We start from the raw sequence: 16,998 nt of genomic DNA, 5'->3' as shown, positions 1-16,998 counted from the left end.
TAGAGGTACTTGTTCTTTACTGTAGTACAGTTTGAGGTACTTGTACTTTACTGTAGTACAGTTTGAGGTACTAGTACTTTACTGTAGTACAGTTTGATGTACTTGTACTTTACTGTAGTACAGTTTGAGGTACTAGTACTTTACCGTAGTACAGTTTGAGGTACTAGTACTTTACTGTAGTACAGTTAGAGTATAGTAACACAGAGGGAGTAGCAGGTTAATGATTAGCTTCATTATCATGTAGATAAGATAGTTTATTATCACTGTGAGAATATAATTAAAGAGCAGCAGCAGTAGACGAGTTAAAAGGTTATAAAACGAGATAAAAACTAGAACAAAGAACATTTTAATATAAATCAGCGACAATAAAAGATTCAACCCTAACCCTACGATACGACAGGATTCATTATGAGGCCAATAAAAAGAGAGAAAGTGTTAATAAGTGTTTTAACAGTCTGCAGCTCAAAGACAGGAAGTTTAACCCTTCTTCTGTAAATATCCCAAAATATCCTTCCTTCTTTCCTTCCTTCCTTCCTTTCCTTCCTCCCTGCCTTTCTTTCTTCCCTTCCTCTTTTCCTTTCTCCCTCCCTCGTTCCTTATTTCCTCCGTCCTTCCTTCCTTCCATCTGTCCTTCCTCCCTCCCTCCTTCTCTCCTCCCTTCCTTCTTTCCTTCCTCCGTCCTTCCTTCCTTCCTTCCATCTGTCCTTCCATCTGTTCTTCCTACCTCCCTCCTTCTCTCCTCCCTTCCTTCTTTCCTTCCTCCGTCCTTCCTTCCTTCCTTCCTTTCCTTACTTCCATCTGTTCTTCCTACCTCCCTCCTTCTCTCCTCCGTTCCTTCTTTCCATCCTCCACCCCACTTTCTTCTTCCTTCCTTCCTTCTTTCTTCCCTTCCTCCCTCCCTCCTTCTCTCCTTCTCTCCTCCCTCCCTCCTTCTCTCCTTCTCTCATCCCTTTCTTCTTCCTTCCTTCCTTCTTACTTCCCTTCCTCCCTCCCTCCCTCCTTCTCGCTTTCTTTCCTCCACCCTACCTTCCTTCCTTCCTCCCTCCCTTCTTCTCTCCTCCCTTCCTTTGTTCCTTCCTCCGTCCTTCCTTCCTTCCTTTCCTTCCTTCCATCTGTCCTTCCTCCCTCCCTCCTTCTCTCCTCCCTTCCTTCTTTCCATCCCCCACCCCCCTTTCTTCTTCCTTCCTTCCTTCTTTCTTCCCTTCCTCCCTCCCTCCTTCTCTCCTTCTCTCCTCCCTCCCTCCTTCTCTCCTTCTCTCCTCCCTTTCTTCTTCCTTGCTTTCTTCTTCCTTCCTTCCTTCTTACTTCCCTTCCTCCCTCCTTCTCGCTTTCTTTCCTCCACCCTACCTTCCTTCCTTCCATCCTTCCTTCCTTCCTTCCTCCCTTCCTTTCAGTGAGTGTCCTATAAAGGGTTAATCTGTAGTCTGGGAATGATTTTACACTTTTGATTCAACAGTGATTTAAATAACTGCTGCCTGTCAGATAAAAGTCACCATGGAGTCAGGTAGATGTAATGTGTGTGTGTGTGTGTGTGTGAGTGAGTGAGTGTGTGTGTGTGTGTGTGTGTGTGTGTGTGATAGATCAGGTAGATGTAATGTGTGTGTGTGTGTGTGTGAGCGTATGTGTGTGTGTGTGTGTGTGTGTGTGTGTGTGTGTGTGTGTGTGAGTGTCTGTGTGTGTGTGTGTGTGTGTGTGATGTGTCTCTTTCAACACGAGGTTCAACAGTTGTGTAAAAGCGTCCGTGTGTCAACAGCAGCTCACATGTTTCACTCAGAGGACCAAGACTGACGGACGGGAGCAGGTGGAGGGTTAGGGTTAGGGTTGGGGGGGGGGGGGGGGGGGTTAGAGGCTGACGGAGGAGGGGGGGGGGGGTCGGGGCGGAGGACGGTGGTTATTGTTAGAGGGGGAGGTCGGGGTTAGAGACTCACGTTGGTCCTTCTTTCCTTCCTTCTTTCTTTTCCTTCTTCCTGTCCTTCTTTCCTTCCCTCCTTCCTTTCCTCCTTTCCTTCTTTCTTTCTCTCCTTTCCTTCTTTCCTTCCATCCTTGTTTCCTTTCCTCCAGAAGGAAGGAAGGAAGGAAGGAAGGAAGGAAGGAGGGAGGGAGGGAAGGGGGGAAGGAAATGAGGACAGGAGGAAGGAAAGGAAAGAAGGAAAGAAGGATGGAAGGACAGGAAGAAGGAAAGGAAAGAAGGAGGGAGGGAAGGAGGGAAGGAAATAAGGACGAGAGGAAGGAAAGGAAGGAAGAAAGGAAGGAAGGAAGGAAGGAAGGAACAGTAAAATCAGACGGGGTCAATTTGACCCGGCAGGACGACAGGAAGGTTAAGGCCCAAAGGGGGGGCGGGGTTAGGGTTAGAGGCTGCCGGAGCAGGGTGGGGGTGGGGGGGGGTGGGGGGTCGGGGGGGGGGGGGGGTTGAGAGACTCACGTTGGTCCTGAAGTTGGAGGTGTAGAGTTCGGGGTGGTGCTCGTACTCGAAGGGGTCGTACACACCGTCGCTCTTCCTGATCAGGTGGTGATGTCGGCTCAGAACGGTGGCGTACACTTTGGTCATATCTGACAAGAAGAAACAATATTTATCATTTAACTCATCAAATGAAAACATGTGAGAAGTTTAGAGGAAGAATCAGTATTTGGTGGAGCTGTTAACAACTCATAGACATCTGAAATGTGAGCCGACTACACACTGCTGACTGGTTTCATCTTTAACAATGTGTTGTATTTTAAAAGCTTGTTATATTAACCTTCCTGTTGTGCTCCCGGGTCAAATTGACCCGTCTGTTTTGACTGTTCCTTCCTTCCTTCCTTCCTTCCTTCCTTCCTTCCTCTCTCCTTCTTTCTTTTTTTCCTTCTTCTCTCTTTCCTCCCTTCTTTCCTTCCTCCATCTCCCTTTCTTCCTTCCTTCCTTCTTTCCTTCTTTCCTCTGTCCTTCCTTCCTTCCTCCCTCCCTCCCTCCTACCTTCTTTCCTCCCTCCCTCCTACCTTCCTTCCTTCCTTACTTCTTTTCTCCATCATTCCTTCCTCCCTTCCTTATTTCCTTTCCTCCCTTCCTTCCATCCCTCCTCCATCCCCCTTCCTTTCTCTCTCCTTCCTTCCTTCCTTCCTGCCTTCTTTCCTTTACTCCCTTCCTCCCTTCTCTTCCTTAACTCTAACACAACAGGAGGGTTAAAGTACTAGTACCTCAAACTGTACTACAATAAAGTACAATATTTCCCTCTGAGATGTAGAAAGTAGCATCCAATACCTTATAAATGGTAAATGAAGTGCAGTACTTGAGTAAATATACTTTCCACTGTTGGAGTTTAATGTTTTGTACCAGTTGAGAGATTTTTACTGTTGTTCTTGAACTTTTTCTCCTTTGAAAAGTTTGCTGCTGGTTAATTTTGGGTCTAAAAACTAACAATTATTTTCATTAACCCTCCTGTCGTCCTCCCGGGTCAAATTGACCTGTCTGTTTTGACTGTTCCTTCCTTCCTTCCATCCATCTGTGCTTCCTCTCTCCTTCTTTCTTTCTTTCCTCCATCTCCCTTTCTTCCTTCCTTCTGTCCTTCCTCCCCCCTACCTTCTTTCCTTCCTTACTTCTTCCCTCCCTCCCTCCCTCCCTCCCTCCTACCTTCCTTCCTTCCTTACTTCTTTCCTCCATTCCTTATTTCCTTTCCTCCCTTCTGTCCTCCATCCCCCTTTCTTCCTTTCTCTCTCCTTCCTTCCTTCCTCCCTCCCTGCCTTCTTTCCTTCCTTCCATCTGTGCTTCCTCTCTCCTTCTTTCTTTCTTTCCTCCATCTCCCTTTCTTTCCTTCCTTCTGTCCTTCCTCCCTCTTACCTTCTTTCCTTCCTTACTTCTTTCCTCCCTCCCTCCTACCTTCCTTCCTTACTTACTTCTTTCCTCCATCCTTCCTCCCTTCCTTATTTCCTTTCCTCCCTTCTGTCCTCCATCCCCCTTTTTTCCTTCTGTCGTTCCTTCCTTTCTCTCTCCCTCCCTGCCTTCTTTCCTTTACTCCCTTCCTCCCTTGACTCGAACACAACAGGAGGGTTAATGATTAATCTGCCAATTATTTACTTTCAATGAATCATCAGTCTTTAAAATGTGTTAAAGAAAAGCATGAAAAATGTCTGCTGCAATTCAAAAAAGCCCAAAGTAAGTTATCCAAATGTTATCCAACCATCATTAAAAGTCGTAATTGGCCTTTTTTAACTTATAAAGCTCCGGTCTCATCCTAACTGTGATCTTACCTCCAGCTTCACACACGTCCTTCAACTCATGAGGTTCAACATATTCAACAGGAAGTTCGTTGATGATGTCTTGGGCTCCCTGTGGAGAACAAAAGAGACATGAAGAAGACTCAGACATCATCTTCTCTTCATTCTGTTGCTCCGTCGAGATCAGGGGGGTCAAACTCATTTTCATTCAAGGGCCACATACAGACCCATTTGATCTCATGTGGGCCGGATCATTAAAAAGATGGAGGGAAAGAAGGAAGGAAGGAAGGAAGGAAGGGAGGAAATAAGAAGGGAAGGAAGGAAAGACAGGCAAAAGGAAGGAGGGAAGAAAGGTAGGAAAGACAGACAGTGAAGGACAGACAGGCAGACGGAAGGAAGGAAAGATGGAAGGACAGACAGAAGGAAGGGAGGAAGGAAGGAAGGAAGGAAGGAAGGAAGGAAGGGAGGAAATAAGAAGGGAAGGAAGGAAAGACAGACAGTGAAGGACAGACAGACAGACGGAAGGAAGGAAAGAAGGAAGGACAGACAGAAGGAAGGGAGGAAGGAAGGAAGGAAGGAAGGATGGAAAAACAAAAGGAAGAAAGGGAGGAAGGACAGACAGAAGGGAGGAAGGAACCAAGGAAGGAAGGAAGGCAGGAAGGCAGGAAGGAAGGAAGGACAGACAGAAGGGAGGGAGGAAGCAAGGAAGGAAGGAAGGATGGAAAAACAGAAGGAAGAAAGGGAGGAAGGACAGACAGAAGGGAGGAAGGAAGCAAGGAAGGAAGGAAGGCAGGAAGGAAGGAAGGAAGGACAAGAGCACTGGATGGCAAGTGGGCCGGATCACACCCCTTGGCGGGCCGAATCTGGCCCCCGGGCCGCATGTTTGACACCCCTGGTCTGGACTAACACAGCGTTCCTCTCTGAGTCTAACCAACCTTGGAGACGTTGCCGGTCCCAGTGAAGCAGAACGTCACGGGCCCGATGGATTTCGGCATGAGCCCCATGGAGATCTCATACCCACAATCCCTCACTGCCTGGATGGCCTGGCTGACGTTCCGGTAGTTGTGAGCCATGCCGATGTGCTGCGAGACAGAAAGAGGCGGAGTCAAAGATCACATGATGGAGAGGAGCTGGGTCCTAACCACAGACTGTATAAAAGAAACAGACGTAACATCCGTGACGTCACCCATTGGTTTGTGGACTGCTGCTCGGAAGCAGGCGAGGAGTTCCTGTCCTCTGAAATGAGGCCAACCAGGAAGTAATTTAGAGCTGCATTCTATCAAAAGGCCACCAGGGGGCGACCGTCTCTATACAACCGTCTCTATATGGTTACGAGGGCTGGATCTGGAGGACATTGGTCAATCAACCTGTCAATCAGGACGTAGCCACGCCCTAATGCATACCCTGCTTTATCGTCACATATAAAATCAGGGAGGCCAAAATGTCCCAAATGAACATCATACTGCATTGAAGAAGGCTTTAAACTAGCGATTGAGACCATAAACACATTTTGAAAACGTTTACTGAGGTTAGAAATCAAGTGAGAAGTTGGTGAATTCTCCATTGACTTGTATAGAGACGGTCGCCCCCTGGTGGCCTTTTGATAGAATGCAGCTCTGAGTTACTTCCTGGTTGGTCTCATTTCAGAGGACCAGAACTCCCCGCCTGGTCTTTACATACGATTCTTTGCAGTTTGAGGGAAAAAGTTGTTAATGAAGAATGAATTTGTCTCACCATGAAGGGAGTGTGATGTCCTAAAGCCAGGTAACGCAGACCCAGTCCATGAAGAATATTAATCATTCCTATAAAAAAACAAACATATACAGTTAATGAATGAGTTCTGATCTACTACTGAGACATGAACCAAAGCAAACAGAAGAGACACTGCTGTTCACCTTATTCTAGACTTTTTGGGACTTTAAGCAGAATAACTGATAATCTCCATCATAATCCAGAAAAAATGAGATTAAGCTGCTTCTTGTCGTCCTCCCGGGTCATATTGACCCCGTCTGTTTTAACTGTTCTTTCCTCCCTCCCTCCCTCCCTCCCTCCTTCTTTCCTTCCTTCCCCCTCCCTTCCTTCCTCCCTCCCTCCTTCCCTCCTCCCTCCCTCCCTCCTTTCCTTCCTCCTTCCTTCCCTCCCTCCCTCTTTCCTGCTTTCCTTCCTCCCTCCCTCCTTCCTTCTTTTTCCCTTCCTTCCTCCTTTCCTTCCTTCTTCCTTACTCCCTTCCTTGACTCGAAAACAGGAGGGTTAAAAAAGAAAAAAAAGTTGATTGTGATGCATGTTTGTCGTCATGTTGACTCAACGGCTTCACGGTCGGCTGATCCAACAGCAAAGGTCGAGCTGACACATTTCAACACATCTCATGTTGGTTTTAAAGCCTCAACTATCAGTTTACTGACCTTTAACCTTTACTGTCACAGTTTACTGTCACAGTTTACTGTTAGAGTTTACTGTAGTTTACTGTAGTTTACTGTAGTTTACTGTAGTTTCTCAACAAGCAACAAACCCTTCCATCACATCGTACCTGCGACGCCGGCCCACTGGCCAAACGCTACGATCCGGTAGCCGTTAGGATCCACCATCTTCTCATAATCTATCAGACGCACCTCCTGAGAACAAAACACGAGAGGAAAGTCAAAGAGCTGTAACTAGAGCCGGGCAATATGTTGAGATTATATCGATATCGTGATATGAGATAAGAAATCATCTTAGATTTTAGATATATATATTTTAGGACTCTTAGAGCTCTAAGCTTGGTAAATGGTAAATGGTAAATGGACTGTACTTATATAGCGCCTTTCTAGTCTTTGCGACCACTCAAAGCGCTTTACATGACATGGGCTACCACGCAGGGTGCCAACCTGCTCATCAGAGGGAATCTAACCATTCATTCACATTCACACACTGTTGGCAGGGGCTACCACGCAGGAGGATCTAACCATTCATTAACATTCATACACCGTTGGCATAGCAACGGGAGCAATTTGGGGTTAAGTGTCTTGCCCAAGGACACATCGACATGTGGACTGGAGGAGCCGGGAATCGAACCACCAATCTTCCAATTGGAGGACGACCGCTCTACCTCCTGAGCCACAGCCGCCCTAGCTTATGCTGAGAGAGAGGGGCTTATGCTGCTATAGGCTTAGACTGCCGGGGGACTCCCATGATGCACTGGGTTAGGACTCCTTCTTTCTCTCTCTCTCTCTCTCTCTATCCATCCATCTATATCCATTCAATAAGCTAAAGTTCTTCCCCGGAGTTGTCTGTGCTTTCTGGTCTCACAGGTAATCTGGGCCCTCTCTCTCCTCTCCTTCCTCTCTCTGCTTTCCTCCCCTTCTTCCCTCCTCCTCCTCCCCTCCTCTCCTCTTCTCTCCTCTACCTCTCTCTCCTCTCCTTCCTCTCCTCTCTCTCTCTCCTCTCTCTCCTCCTCCCCCTCTCTCTCTCTCTCTCTCTCTCCTCCTCCCTCTCTCTCTCTCTCTCTCCTCCTCCCTCTCTCTCCTCTGTCCTTCCTCTCTCTCCTCTCTCTCTCTCCTATGTCCTTCCTCTCTCTCCTCTCCTTCCTCTCTCCTCCTCTCCTCTCCTTCCTCTCTCCTCCTCTCCTCTCCTTCCTCTCTCTCTCCTCTCCTTCCTCTCTCTCCTCTCCTTCCTCTTCCTCTCTCTCTCCTCTCCTTCCTCTTCCTCTCTCTCTCCTCTCCTCCCTCTCTCCCTCTCTTTCCTCCACCCTTTCTCTCCTCCTCTTCCTCATCTCCTTCCTCTCTCTCTCCTCTCCTTCCTCTCCTCTCTCCCCCTCCCTCTCTCCTCCTCCCTCTCTCTCTCCTCTTCTTCCTCTCTCCTCTCCTTCCTCTCTCTCTCCTCTCTCTCATCCTCCCCCTTCCTCCTTCCTCTCTCTCTCCTCTCCTTCCTCTTCCTCTCTCTCCTCTCCTCTCTCTCCTCTCCTTCCTCTCTCTCCTCTCCTCCCTCTCTCCCTCTCTTTCCTCCTCCCTCTCTCTCCTCCTCTTCCTCTATCCTTCCTCTCTCTCCTCTCCTTCTTCTCTCTCCTGTCCTTCCTCTCCTCTCCTCTCCTTTCTTTCTCCTCTTCCTCTCTCTCTCTCCTCTCCTTCCTCTCTCTCTCCATCCTTCCTCTCTCTCCTCTCTACTCCAACCGGTCCAGGCAGATGTTCTCCCACTCTGAGTCTGGTTCTGAGGTTACTTCCTGTTAAAGGGAGTTTTTTCTCTCCACTGTGTCTCATGTGTGAATGTTGGATCTCTTTAAAGTTAAAACCTGAAGAGTTCAGTTTAGCCATTTCTTCTATTCTCACTGTCCAACCAACCTGAGTATATGATGAGTAGATCATGTTCTTACCTTCTTCAGCAGATCCTCCAGTAGACCCATGTTGGCCTCCTGAGCCTTGATGGTGTGGGAGAAGAAGGCGTAGGTCTTCTTGGGAATGACCTTCTCCTCAGGCATCCTCTTCACCCCGATGATGAGCGAAGCCTCTGAGATGTCCTCCTGAACGATGGCCCCCGCTTTCATGTAATACTGAAACCAAAAGCACACGACAAATAATTAAACAGCTGGCAGAAGAACTCACGATGGAGGGAAGGAAGGAAGGAAGGAAGGAAGGAAGGCAGGAAGGAAGGAAAGAAGGAAAAAAGAAAGAAAGAAAGAAAGGGAAGAAGGAGAGATGGAAGGGAGGAAGGAAGGAAGGAAGGAAAAAAGAAAGAAAGAAAGGGAGGAAGGACAGAAGGAAGGGAGGAAGGAAGGACAGATGGAAGGGAGGAAGGAAGGCGGAAGGAAAACAAGACAGGAAGGAAAGATGGAAAAAAGAAAGAAAGAAAGAAAGAAAGAAAGGGAAGAAGGACAGATGGAAGGAAGGAAAGGAGGGAAGGAGGAAAGAAGGGAGGGAGAAAAGGAAGGAAGGTAGGAAGGAAGGAGGGTGGGAGGAAAGAAGGAAGGAAAGAAGGAGGGAAGGAAAGAAGGAAAGAAGGGGAAGGAAAGAAGGGGAAGGAAAGAAGGAAGGAAAGAAGGAGGGAAGGAAGGAGGGAAGGAGGGAGGGAGGAAAGGAAGGAAGATAGGAAGGAAGGAGGGTGGGATGAAAGAAGGAAGGAAGGAAGGAAGGAAGGAAGGAAGAAGGGAGGGAGGAAGGAAGGAAGGAAGGAAGGACAGGAGGAAGGAAAGGAAAGAAGGAAGGATTGAAGGATGGAAGGAAGGGTCTGTTTTACCCAGAATCCTTTGCGTTACCTTCTCGTGGATGGCTCTGCGGTTGGAGGGTTGGACCAGGACTTTGACGCCGGCGTGGGTGAGCTCTTTGACGTGGCGCGGGGCCAGCGGCGCCCTCCTCTCCCAGGGGTTGATGTCTTCACGGCGGATGGCGATGACGGCCTTGTGGTGGGCATGGCGACGCTGGCCTGAGAGGCAGCTCGGCGTCCTGTTACCATGACGACTGAGGAGTCGGAACATGACTTCACCTCCCTGCTCGGGACAAAGAGACGGAGCCACAGACCGCTGACTACAACGTTTATCACAGATATGACTCGTCACACACACTCTAAAACAGGGGTGTCAAACATGCGGCCCCTTCCTCCTTCTCTCTTTCTTTCCTCTGTCCTTCTTTCCTACCTCCCTCCTTTCATTCCTTTCCTCCCTTCCTCCCTCCTTTCCTTTCCTTCCTTCTTCCTTCTTTCCTTCCTCCCTCCTTTCCTTCCTTCTTCCTTCTTTCCTTTCCTCCCTTCCTCCCTCCTTTCTTTCCTTCTTTCCTTTCCTTCCTCCCTTCTTTCCTTTCCTCCCTTCCTTCCTTCCTTCCTTCCTCCTTTCCTTCCTGACTACAACGTTTATCACAGATATGACTCGTCACACACACTCTAAAGCAGGGGTGTCAAACATGCGGCCCGTGGGCCAGAACCGGTCCGCCGAGGGGTCCAATTCAGCCCACTTTCCTTCCTTCCTTCCTTCCTTTCACCCATCCTTCCATCTTTCCTTCCTTCATTCCTTACTCCCTTTCATCTTTCCTTCCTGTCTTCTTTTCCAACCTTTCTTTCTTCCTTCCTTACTTTTAATCTTTCCTTCCTTCCACCCATCCTTCCATCTTTCCTTCCTTCATTCCTTACTCCCTTCCATCTTTCCTTCCTGTCTTCTTTTCCAACCTTTCTTTCTTCCTTCCTTACTTTTAATCTTTCCTTCCTTCCACCCATCCTTCCATCTTTCCTTCCTTCATTCCTTACTCCCTTTCATCTTTCCTTCCTGTCTTCTTTTCCAACCTTTCTTTCTTCCTTCCTTACTTTTAATCTTTCCTTCCTTCCACCCATCCTTCCATCTTTCCTTCCTTCATTCCTAACTCCCTTCCATCTTTCCTTCCTGTCTTCTTTTCCAACCTTTCTTTCTGCCTTCCTTACTTTTAATCTTTCCTTCCTTCCACCCATCCTTCCATCTTTCCTTCCTTCATTCCTTACTCCCTTTCATCTTTCCTTCCTGTCTTCTTTCCCAACCTTTCTTTCTTCCTTCCTTCCTTTTATTCTTTCCTTCCTTCGTTCATTCCTTCCTTCCTCCCTCCCTCCCTCCCTCCCTCCCTCATGTCCTTCCTTCTTCCTTCCTTCCTGTCTTCTTTTCCTTCCTTCCTTCCACCCATCCTTCCATCTTTCCTTCCTTCATTCCTTACTCCCTTTCATCTTTTACTTCCTTCCTTCCTTCTACCTGTCCTTCCTTCCTTCTCCTTTTCTTTCCTTCCTTCCATTTGTCCTTCCTCCCTTTCTGCCTTCCTTCTTTTCCTTCCTTCCTTCCTTCCATGTGGCCCTTAAATGAAAATGAGTGTGACACCTCTGCTCTAAAAGATTACCAATACTGCTAAAATCTAAATGGAAATACAGTTCTAAGAAAGTATGTGTGTGTGTGATGGTGTGACAGACTAAAGAGGAAACACCACTGAGGAGGAGTCACAGGATCGTATGATTGAGAGGTCAGAGGTCAGAGGTCAGAGGTTGCTGCTGGGAGAGAGCGGCTGATAAGCAGGTGGTTGTGACAGAGTGATAAAAACCTTGTGATGAGACAGAACTGCAGAAACACGACAGCACGATAACAAACTGCTGAACAAGCAAAAAGACCATCATCATCATCATGTGGAGCAACAACGAGTTTAACAACGTCACTGATCAGACCAGGAGGGAGGAAGGAAGGAAGGAAGGAAGGAAGGAAGGAAGGAAGGAAGGAAGGAGGGAGGGTGGAGCAAGATGAAGGTTCACACCAATACCTGACTACCTGTAATCTGGTTCCTCACATAATCTGAACCTTTAGGAACCTTCTTGCTCATGTTAATTAATGGTGGTGTTCACCGTTGCCATGACAACAAAGGTTGCATATCATTTGAACCCAAACCATGATCTTTAACCACAGTTTAGTCACAGATCAGACCAGGAGGGAGGAAAGAAGGAAGGAAGGAAGGAAGGAAGGAAGGAAGGAAGGAAGGAGGGAGGGAGGGTAATCTGGTTCTTCACATAATCTGAACCTTTAGGAACCTTTAGGAACCTTATTTACTCCATATTTGAGGCCATGTCTGAAATCACTCCTTATTTACTACACAGTGCTTTACATTTACCCTTTGCCATAGAGCTGGGCAATCAATGGAAACCGACAAGTATTAACTCTAATGGACTTAATCTTGCTCATGTTAATTAATGGTGGTGTTCACTGTTGCCATGACAACAAATTTTTGCATATCATTTGAACCCAAACCATGATCTTTAACCACAGCTTAGTCACACCTTAACCCTCCTGTTGTCCTCTCGGGTCAAATCGACCCTGTCATGTTCCTCTTTTCCTTCCTCCTTCCCTCCTTCCTTCTTTCCTCCCTTCCTCTTTTCCTTCCTCCTTCCCTCTTTCATCCCTTCCTTCCTTCTTCCTCCCTCCCCCCTTTCCTTCCTTCTTCCTTCCTCCGTCCTTTCCTTCCTTTCTTCCTCCCTCCCTTCCTTATTCCTCCCCTCCGTCCTTCTTTCATCCCTTCCTTCCTCGCTTCCTTCCTCCCTCCCTTCCTTCTTCCTCCCTCCCTTCCTTATTTCCTTTCCTCCCTCCCTTCCTTATTTCCTTTCCTCCCTTCCTCCATCCCCCTTTCTTCCTTCTGTCGTTCCTTCCTCTCTCTCTCCTTCCTTCCTTCCTCCCTGCCTTCTTTCCTTTACTCCCTTCCTTCCTTTACTCCCTTCCTTCCCTCCTTCCTCCCTCTTTTCCTTCCTTGACTCGAACACAACAGGAGGGTTAAACCTCTACTTGTGACCCGTTTCTGAAGCTGTAACTGTGTCTCCTGAAGTGAAAGGGAAAGCGAGGGACTGTTGTAGGAGGACAGACGACAAAGGAAGAAGTGGAGCTGACATCTTTATTGATTTTCTTTTATGTTAGCATCGACATCCACGGCAACACAAAGAGGAGGCGCACATTAACTCTGAGTCTGCTGTGACTGAAGAAGAATGGACGTTAAACTTGTAGAATCAGTCGAGTTTCCTGGTAAATTGGTCAGGTTTGATGGACAAGGACACAGTTCTCTTTACTCGTCATTATTGATCAGATTCAAACAAGACGAGACATTGTGATGCGAAACATAAACTAAAGCAGGACTCTTCTTTACACAGGACTACTCTCCACACAGGACTACTCTCCACACAGGACTCTTCTCCACACAGGACTCTTCTTTACACAGGACTACTCTCCACACAGAACTACTCTCCACACAGAACTACTCTCCACACAGGACTACTATTCTCCACACAGGACTATTCTCCACACAGGACTACTCTTCTCCACACAGGACTACTCTCCACAAAGAACTACTCTCCACAAAGAACTACTCTCCACAAAGAACTACTCTCCAGAGACTGAAAACCTGACACTGTTATAAGTCTTTGGCTGTGTTCGAAACCGCATACTTCCATACATCTATACTACACACTTCCATACTACATACTATACACTTCCACACTACATACTTCTATACTACATACTACATACTTCCATACTACATACTACATACTTCTATACCACATACTTCTATACTTCTATACCACATACTTCTATACTTCATACTTCCATACTACATACTTCCATACTACATACTTCTATACTGAATACTTCTATACTAAATACTTCCATACTACATACTTCCATACTACACACTTCTATACTACATACTATATACTTCCACACTACATACTTCCATACTACATACTTCCATACTACATACTTCCATACTACATACTACATACTTTTATACTACATACTTCCATACTACATACTTCCATACTACATACTTCTATACTACATACTTCTATACTACATACTACATACTTCCATACTACATACTTCTATACTACATACTACATACTTCCATACTACATACTTCTATACTACATACTACATACTTCTATGTATGTTAGTACGAGTAGTAGGAAAGTATGCGGTTTCTAACAGAGCCATTGTTTCCATTTCTAAACTAACATGACCAAACTCTTCATAATAAAGGACCATGTGACCCAGTGCAGCGCTGTGATTGGTTGGTCTGATCTCCCTCTCAAGGTTGCTGCTGTGTTTTTGTTTTGTCTTCTTATAGTTTTGGTTCCTGTTGTTCTTGGCAGAGGGAACAGATGGATGACGCAGGAAATAAAATAAGTCAGAGAGCAGCTGACTTGATAAGGCAAAGTCCACCTGCTCTAAAAAACGTTGTCTGCTGTCCAATAAAAGGTTGAAACTGTCAATAAAGTGCTGCTGAATCTCTCCACTCCTCTCCTGACTGGTGTTAGACGCCCACTGATGAACACCTCAGTATTCACACAGCAGCTGACTGTGTTCAACAGATCAATAAAGTCTCATTTCAGCACTTCTGACTGTCTCACAGCTTCATCGGTCTCTGTGTGGACTGGGATTTGTTTTCACAGTCGGGTGTACATCCTTGGGGCCGATGAATGTTTTGCTGTTCTTGCTGTAAATGCTTCTTACTAGTGCTGGGCAGTATGACCAAAAATGTATATCATATCACAGTATTTTGTGCCATTGTGGTTGTGTTTCTTCTTCTTCCTCTTCCAGTGTCACCATCTTTCCTTTCTACTTCAGGTCGTTATCATCACGCTGATGTTTGTCCAAGTGTAAATTTTTCTGATTTGCTTTTTAGGGCTGGGTATTGTCAATGATTTCCCCATTTTGATTTGATTCGATTCAATTTTATGTTCCCAGAGTTTCTGTTTTGTAAGTCAGACAATATTTTTAACACACAATCATGTGTGGACACCAAATTGTTCAAGAGTAAAGTTAAATCATGAGTCTGATCCAACACTGGGATCTAGCATGATAGCATCTATGTGGATTTACCCTTAAGACCAGAGTGGCATTTTAAATCATGTCACTTTGAATTATGTTGTCATCATGTAACCATAGAGATTATGGATAAGCATGTCAGTTCAAATACAAGACAAAGTTGTAAACTCTCAAATTATAATTATTATTTTAAATTTCATGCTTCCATCTATTCTCTCTGAAAAAATCCATTCACAGAATTTTGAATCGATATCGAATTTTCAAATAGAAAATCGATATTAATTGATGGATCGATTTTTTGGACACACCCCTATTGCTTTTAATGAGTTATTTGATGATCAGTAAAGGGGATGTGATGTCATGATTGACAGCCGATCTCAACCCTCCGTCAAACAGCAGGTGGGCTGAGGAGGCGTGTCCCTGCAGGCCGTCACATGGCAAGATGGCTGCTCCCAAAAAGGAAATACTTTGGCTTCACTTTTGCATAACGGCAGCAAGTGGAGACATGTCCATATTCATACAGTCAATCATCTACACCAGGGGTCTCCAAACTATTCCACAAAGGGCCATGTGGCTGCAGGTTTTCATTCCAACCAAGCAGGAGCACACCTGGCTTGACTCATTGAATCAGCTGATCTCAGTCTTCAGACAGCTGATTGGTCAAATGGTGTGCTCTTGATTGGTTGGAACTAAAACCTGCAGCCACATGGCCCTTTGTGGAATAGTTTGGAGACCCCTGATCTACACAGTCTGTACTGTAGGAGAGCAGAGTGAAGGTACTTCTAGCATCGCAATTTAATCAATTTCTTTTGTTGAGCATCTTTCATACAAAGGAAGTCTGACTCCACACCAAGAAATAGTCCAGCACTAAGGAAATGTGCCGATGTCTTTGGTCGTGGCTCCAAATCAGACGGCCTCACGTCACACTCTGAGAGACTCAAATATTTAGCATAACCATCTCTCAACGTAACTGGCCAGCGTCTACCAACCAACCAATGGTGGTAAACTCAATGACTAAATGTTTGGGATTCCAACAAAGAAGAAAATCTTGTTGGCAGAAACCTGTTTGTAATGACTCGTACCATGACAACGGCAAGAGGGGCGGAGCATAGAGAGAGTCTCATTATTAACTACTGCATTATATTTCTCTCTATTGATCATCGTACATCTACATACATCAAACTTAATGTCCAAACCAAGTCCATTACATCCATCATGTCACACACTGTTTACTCCAGTACACTTATAAGACCACTGAAAGCTCAGTCTGAAGGCAACCCCTCCCATTTATCTGCTGACCCTTTGGAGGGGCCCACCCCCTAGGTTGGGAACCACTGAACTAAACTAGCTAACTGATGCTTCACTATTAATAATCTAATGATGTCATATATAATAACATATCACTACTTTTACTGTAATACTGCATACTACATCGCTATAATACTGCAGTACTTTTACTGTAATACTGCATACTACATCACGCATAATACTGCAGTACTTTTACTGTAGTACTGCATACTACATCACTATAATACTGCAGTACTTTTACTGTAATACTGCATACTACATCACTCATAATACTGCAGTACGTTTACTGTAATACTGCATACTACATCACTATAATACTGCAGTACTTTTACTGTAATACTGCATACTACATCACTATAATACTGCAGTACTTTTACTGTACATCACTCACAATACTGCAGTACCTTTACTGTAATACTGCATACTACATCACTATAATACTGCAGTACTTTTACTGTAATACTGCATACTACATCACTCATAATACTGCAGTACTTTTACTGTAATACTGCATACTACGTCACTCATAATACTGCAGTACTTTTACTGTAATACTGCATACTACATCACTCATAATACTGCAGTACTTTTACTGTACATCGCTCATAATACTGCAGTACTTTTACTGTAGTACTGCATACTACATCACTATAATACTGCAGTACTTTTACTGTAATACTGCATACTACATCACTCATAATACTGCAGTACTTTTATAAAGTTAAAAGCAATAAAACAATTACCAGAGTCTCGTGCGCTACTCTGTTGCATATTAAACTGCTCTATGGTCACGTTATTTCCGGTTTACCTGAACACATTAATGATCGACACGCGGATCGATACTCGGCTGCACGTGGACCCACCTTAGTGACCGGGTTGTGATCACCGGCTCGTGCAGAGGAAACGTGGCGACGGCTCACCGACAGCAGTGTCACGCAGAGGTGAGACGGAGCTGCTCCTGTACACACACGCGCACACGGTAAACTAACCCACATCCGGTCACGGTTTCAAAATAAAACTCACTCTTTCTGGTGATTATTTTGTTCTCGTATTTATTCTTCATTTTAAATAAAATGGTTGCACTGATTTCTTTTTGTCTCTTTATCTAATTTTATTGTTGTTTTTTTAAAGTAATTTTAATTTTTCTCATTTTATTCTATTTTTATTTAGTGTTAATTTTATTTCACTAAGTCTATATAGTTGGGTTTAGCAATATTATACCAATATTA

The 16,998-nt window shown here is 45.4% G+C and overlaps 1 protein-coding gene across 1 annotated transcript in view; it reads right to left on the bottom strand.

Annotated features, from left to right (window-relative positions):
• aass (aminoadipate-semialdehyde synthase) overlaps nt 1-16,736 on the bottom strand; it is a 38,246-nt gene extending 21,510 nt beyond the window's left edge. The window contains exons 1-8 of the mRNA XM_053319380.1: nt 16,633-16,736; nt 9,416-9,646; nt 8,537-8,713; nt 6,719-6,803; nt 5,926-5,993; nt 5,127-5,273; nt 4,225-4,303; nt 2,423-2,550 (exon numbers count right to left, since the gene is read on the bottom strand). Coding sequence (XP_053175355.1) covers nt 2,423-2,550; nt 4,225-4,303; nt 5,127-5,273; nt 5,926-5,993; nt 6,719-6,803; nt 8,537-8,713; nt 9,416-9,634 — 903 coding nt within the window. The 5' untranslated portion in view covers nt 9,635-9,646; nt 16,633-16,736. The remainder of the gene's footprint in view (nt 1-2,422; nt 2,551-4,224; nt 4,304-5,126; nt 5,274-5,925; nt 5,994-6,718; nt 6,804-8,536; nt 8,714-9,415; nt 9,647-16,632) is intronic.
• Between the last annotated feature and the right edge of the window lie 262 nt (nt 16,737-16,998).

The sequence above is a fragment of the Scomber japonicus genome, chromosome 5 (genome assembly GCF_027409825.1).
Source record: "Scomber japonicus isolate fScoJap1 chromosome 5, fScoJap1.pri, whole genome shotgun sequence".
Classification (NCBI taxonomy): Eukaryota; Metazoa; Chordata; class Actinopteri; order Scombriformes; family Scombridae; genus Scomber; species Scomber japonicus.
Note: the sequence above shows the minus strand (reverse complement) of the source record. Positions and strands in the feature narration are given on the sequence as shown.